Source organism: Sinocyclocheilus rhinocerous, unplaced genomic scaffold (genome assembly GCF_001515625.1).
Source record: "Sinocyclocheilus rhinocerous isolate Xijiao unplaced genomic scaffold, SAMN03320098_v1.1 scaffold1153, whole genome shotgun sequence".
Lineage (NCBI taxonomy): Eukaryota > Metazoa > Chordata > Actinopteri > Cypriniformes > Cyprinidae > Sinocyclocheilus > Sinocyclocheilus rhinocerous.
The window spans coordinates 186,600-193,150 of record NW_015624593.1 but is presented as its reverse complement, the minus strand read 5'-3'; the positions used below and the strand labels follow the sequence as shown (position 1 = coordinate 193,150).

The 6,551-nt window shown below is 33.7% G+C and overlaps 1 protein-coding gene across 1 annotated transcript in view; it reads left to right on the top strand.

Annotated features, from left to right (window-relative positions):
* The window catches only part of LOC107745150 (H(+)/Cl(-) exchange transporter 3-like), a 71,106-nt gene that overhangs the window by 61,692 nt on the left and 2,863 nt on the right, over positions 1-6,551 (top strand). Inside the window, 1 exon segment of the mRNA XM_016559000.1 lies at positions 2,546-2,621. Within this exon segment, the coding sequence (XP_016414486.1) occupies positions 2,546-2,621 (76 nt within the window).

Here is a 6,551-nt window from a genome sequence, read left to right as displayed (position 1 = left end):
CACACACAAACACACACACACACACACAGCCTTCACCGGACCCAATCGAGCCGACGATACTGAACATTCACAGTGAGTTTACTCGGGATGCGGAAATGTTTAAAGCTTTTATTTGTACATTTAAGTTCACTAAAAGCGTGCCTTTAAATTAGATTCACAATCTCACATTGTCTTGCAACTTGTAAGCATAAACAATTACAGTTAAGTTAATCTTCAGTTAAAATTTTGGAATAATTACTTTTTTTCTAAATAAGTCTCTTAGGTTCACCAAGATTGGAGTAATAAATGGCTTCTGAAAAATTCAGCTTTGCATCACAGGAATAAATAACATTTTAATATATATATTCAAATATAAAAGTTATTTTAAATTGCATTAAGATTTCACAGTATTACTGCTTTTACTGTATTTTTGATCAAACAAAAAAAACAGCCTTGTGAGCAAAAGAGACTTCTTTCAAAAGCAATAAAAAAAATATTTTGGACAGTATCGTATTTTACGTGAAGTATCAAATCTATGATTACGCAATTGTTGCCATCATTCAAAAATGGCCAAAGTTTGAATTTTTTTTTATTATTATAATTTTATTTATTTTTTTACAAAAAGCTAAATATAGTTTATATTTATGCATTTACTAGATGCTTTTTTTTTTTAATCCAAAGCAACTTATTTAATCAGAAGTTCAATTTTAGTTAAATGTAGTTTAATGTAGATACATTTTGTTTATTACTGTTTTAATGATTTAGCCCAGCTAATTAAAGGCTTTTTATTTTTACTACCTTTAAAGTGTAGTGCCTTGGAATATTTCATCTTTATTACAATTTAATGTTGTAGTTTTGTCCTTTTGCTTTAAACAGGGAATTTTAAAGCGCCCTGCCTTGTGTAGCACATTCAAAAACGTGAATAAAAACCGACAATCTTGGCTTTAATGCATGCTAAAAAATTCTTCAGACAAGTTATTTACAATCCTTACAGTAAGAAAGAGCAAACAAATGAGGTATAAGCCTGATCAAATTAGCATGATGTGTTTATATACGCTGTGGCTGCAGCTAGAGGGAGTTTTAAAGGAGACAAATAAAGCAGTTACTGTTCACACCAACAACAACAACAACCAAAAACCAACAAATAGCAGGGAAAATGTCTTCTAGCAAGATATAAAACCGGATCATTCAAAAGCTTTTGCAACTAAGAACACATAAAAATAATCATTTTACTTGATTTAATACAAAATACAATCCGGCCAATAACGTACTTTTTTTTACCGAAACAGAGAGTGGGAAATTTAATTAATACTTAATATTAATCAAATTTAAGATGTACATTTAACAAGTAAATTTAAAAAATGCACAATATATAAACACTTTCAGGTCCCAAATGTCAGTCTGCTTAATTGCTTAATTTTGTCTCACATTTATTTTATTATTATATTATTGACAATTATTATACGTTTTATCATTAAAGAAAATGAAGCCTGTTTTAGGAACATTTTTTTGCATTTCAACATAATTTTTTATTACAATTAAGCCCATTTTCTAGCTAAAATTCTGATTAGTGCAACATATAGATGTCTTGCGGTCATTACTGCAATTTAAAAAGTAACATTAATTTTATAAATGCATGTTGTACTAATCGTGAACAATTCATCCATGCAGACACTACCATTCAAAAGTCTGTGGTTTGTTTGTTTTGTTCTTTTTGAAACTCTCTTTTTGCTCACCAAGGCTGCATTTATTTGATCAAAAATACATGAAAAAAACATCAAATTTGAAATATTATTACAATTTAAGATAACCGTTTTCTATTTAAATATATACTTTAAAATGTAATTTATTCCTGTGATTAAAAGCTGAATTTTCAACAGCCATTAATTACTCCAGTTCTTAGAAAATGAAATTAAAGTTTATTTAACATGCAATTAATTAATTGATCGAATTTATTTAATAATCAACACTTAAAACAAAGTTGCATATAAGCATTTAAATTCAAATAAACTTTTTAATGATATAATTATTTTTCTAAAAATATGAAAATTTAAATGGAGGCTGTAATAAAAACTTGACATATTTATTCAAACATAGATTTTAATTTAATTAAACTTTGGACTTTGGATTGCAAAAAGAGACACTGACTGAGCCTAGACCTTATTCTGAGTTACAGATAACAGTATCTTCTCCAGAGAAAAACTAATAATGTGACTGCAGAAGCGATTGAGTAGTTTTTATTCCTGTGTGTTAAAGTCGCTCTCCAGACTCCGGATTTAATCATAGAATCATTTTTGTTTCACACACACACACACACACACACACACACACACACACACACTCACACGGTGGTGGCTGATATTTACAATTTGATTTCTGTTCTGTTCAGTTCATTTGTTTAATTGCAACTCAACACCTGATTATTTTGATGATCTCCGTAAACTTCTGTTCATATTGCTTCTGTTGTCTTGTTACTCTTATGTTGTTTTGATTTCTATTTGTTTGTACTTGAGTTGTCGGTGTAATTTTTGTTGCTAAGTGATGGTCGTCACGGTGTGTGTTGCAGGATTGTATTGGGCATCATCACAAAGAAGAATATTTTAGAACATCTGGAAGAGCTCAAGCTGCACGTGGAGCCCTTGGTGATTAGCCCCTCCCACTCTGCCTGTTAGACTCCGCCTCTTAGGAGGGACGCATGAAACTTGAGTGAGAAAAAAAAAAAGAGTTCTGGAGGATGGTTGCCCTAAAAGACCAAAGTTGCAATTTCAGCTAGTTAGAGATGAATAAAATATACAAGTTGTAGCATTTAAATTAATTGGATACATTTATTCTCATTTCTATTCACTGATGTCTGCAAGAGTTTTAATACCACCTAACTCTGAAATTGATCTTTTGAAATTAAATGCAAAAATTTATTGTGAGACAAAACTTATATAGCAGTTCTTTCAAGGTGGTGGAACTGTCCTGTATGTGGGGTCCAAACACTAAATAACGTGCACCAATTTGTGGCCAGTAACGCGTATTAAAGGAGTATTTCACCCAAGAATAAAAATTTGATGAAAAATTATTCACCCTCAGGCCATCCAAGATGTTTGTTTTATCAGAACAGATTTGGAGAAATGTAGCATTACGTCACTTGTTCACTAATGAATCCTCTGCAGTGAATGGGTGCCGTCAGAATGAGAGTCCAAACAGCTGATAAAAACATCACAGTAATCCACAAGTAATCCACACCACTCCAGTCCATCAGTTAATGTCTTGTGAAGCCAAAAGATACATGTTTGTAGGAAACAAATCCATCATTAAGGTGTTTTAGCTTCAAACCCTTGCTTCTGGCCAAAATACGTGTCCGTAATCCATAATATTGTTTCCAGCTTTCAGATGATGTATAAATCTCAATTTCACAAAATTGACCCTAATGACTGGTTTTGTGCTCCAGGGTCACACATTTGTTTAGAACAGTTTTGGACTGTGTTTGTTTGTAAATGATGCTTGATCTGTGCATATTTCTCTCCTGATTCAGACGAGACAAGGTTTTTTTTTTTTTGTTTTTTTTTACTGGAGAAAGTGTTACTATGGATTATGGACTTGCGTATTTTAGCTGGAAGCAATGGTTTAATTAAAATCGAAAATGTCTTAATTTTGGATTTGTTTCTTACAAACACACAGCTTTTCACTTCACAAGATGTTAATTGTTGAACTGGAGTGGTGTGGATTACTTGTGGATCATTGTATTGTTTTTATCAGCAGTTTGGACTCTCATTCTGACGGCACCCATTCACTGCAGAGCATCCATTGCTGAGCAAGTGATGTAATGCTAAATTTCCCCATATCCGTTCTGATGAAGAAACAAACTCATCTACATCTACAGCAAATTTTCAGTTTTGGGTGAACTGTTCCTTTAAGAAAGTTCATTTTGACGTCATCGTTTATAAACAACACTGACATTAGCGAAGCCAGCATGAGACTATATAGTATGAAGTTAAAAGCATTTTGGACCCTGCTTCCCGGACTTTATTCCTCTGCAGACATCATGTTTCTTGTAAGATTTGCTTTCACTCAGATTGTTGCTCCTGTCCTCGGCCATCCCTGCAGGGTAGTCTAGTCTGTCACATTAGCCGCGGTGTCTTTGAAATGCACCTTTATGTAGCCCTTCCCTTTCAGTTCTGCATTGTGCACGTGTACTCACAAAGCACATCTAATACACATGCCGTGATGTCCTTCATCTGAATTTGATTTCTTTGTTTGTTTTCCTTTTGTTTGTTGCTAAATTCCTCTCGGGGGTGCCTGGTCTGCGTCCGCTGGGCTACAGATCGATGACATCTGACCCCTCGCGCAGCTCCGCCCTTAAACGATTGGCGAGTAACTGTCATGTGTAGCGGACTGTTTTCTCATTCACCAACATATCTATTCATCTCTGTAGTCATAGTAGCTGTTACTAGGATGCTGTGCTGTTACCATGACGATTTGGTGTGACTCTAGAATCCTAGCACTTGTAGTCAGCAGTTCCTTAAGTCCCACACCTTGTCCTCTTTCAGTTGTCTGACGTTCAACCTGTTCACTTTCTTCCTGTCGCAAACATCTTGCAGGCATTTCACGAACATTTCACAAAGGTTTGACAATCATTTCACGAGCGTTTCATGCCTCTGATTTGGATGGACTCTCGCAATCCCAGCTCTCGTCAAAATTGTCACACCTTTTTTTTTTCTGTGATACAAACTGTCATCAAGCTTAAATCAAAAGCAAAATCAAGAGCATCTTTAAAGTTAACTTGCACTTTAATTCAAAATTTGATCATGAGAAATTAGTGTTTGGGTAGAGATACTGTATCTAGAATAAAGTGTTTGGGGTAAAGCGTTACATAATCACATTGTTTTAGAAGTAACGTGCTGCTAGTCACGTAAAGTACTGCGTTACTTTTTTGAAAACACTCTATAATGCTATAATAAAGTTACTTTTTTGCACTTATACACAAATAAATAAAAGAACAAAGTAAAAGTAACAATGTGGTGTAATCAATCAAATTTTAAAAAATGTAATACTTTAAGAATATTCTAACGCTACTATAATACAGTAATGCCGGTACATTACACATAACACTTGTCTGTTAAACACCTATATTTAAAAATGTTGTGAAAGGAAATTCGTTTTTGGGCACAGACACTATCCATTTAGAAAAACGGTAAATTGTTACAAATAACGCGTCACATAATCACATTAATTTAGAAGTAATGCCACTAGTTACGCAAAGTATTGCATTAGCTTGTGAATTATAGTGTGAATTCAAAATAGTACTTTTATACACTTAACTACTTAACATACAAAACTAGGAGAAAGTTACGATGTAGTGTAACTAGTTGCTTTTTTAAAATAAAGTAACACCTACTGTAATGCACATAATGCAATTGTTGTAGAAGTAGCCTTCTGCTAGTTACGAAAATTGTTGCATTACTATTTTGAATTCACACTAAAATGCACAAGTTGCTTCTATACATGCACAAAAATGTACAGTGTGGAGTAACTTCTTGTAACTAATTTCATTTTTTTGCCATAATGTAGCACCTACTGTTTGGCAGTAATGTCCGTACATTGCACATGACATTTTGTTGAACACCTAGCTATATTTTGAAAGTTCATCGAGAAAAATTTGCATTTAGGTACAGATACCTTATTCACTTAGAAAAATACTGTTACAGGTAAAATGTGACAAGTTACATAATCACACTGTTATTAAAGTAACATGCTGCTAGTTACTCAAATTATCGCATTACTTATTTAATTAACACTTTAATGGCCAAGTTACTTTTGTACAAGTAATTAACGCACAAAAGTAGTGGAAAATTAAGACTGGTTTAATGATTTTTTATTTTTTTTTTAAATAAAGTAATGCTTTTGTAGGAGTAGTGTAACAACTACTGTAATGCAGGGACATTGCAAGACACTTTGCATTTGCATGTCTTTGCTGCAAATGAGTGATCGGACTATTTTTTTTAAAATGGCACTATTTTTGGGAGTGGAGTAATGTAACGCTCACTGCACTTTTTTTAAAGAAGTAATGCACTAGCACTTTTTCAAGTAACGTTCCCCAACACTGTAAACAAACGAAATGCACAACTTCTATGCAGTACATCCTTTGAAATATGCTCTTGAATTTGTGTTGGAAAAACAATTCACTTTCTCGTTCTCCAAGGCCAGAGTGTGTGGATGAGATGGAGGCGTTCACTCACTCTTTCACTTCTGTTTCGCAAAACACTTGCTTCTCACTGTGTAGGTGCTGCCGGCTCATAGAAATAACGTAGTGTTTCCTGCCCTGAGTAACACAGCATAATCTCCCACACTCTCTGCCCTCCTTCAAAACCAGAGACTGTCAGCTGTCCGTTGCCAAGACTGAAGTATGGAGTCATCAAAATTGGAGCAAAGATTTGATTCCGAGTCAAAACGAGAATAGACTAGGGATATGCCGGTATCAAATTTTCATGTTGCGATTAATTGCTAATGCTTTTATCACGGTATACGGTATTATCACGGTATTGAAATTTAGTTTTAAAAAACAGGTTTAATAAAATTTTTCT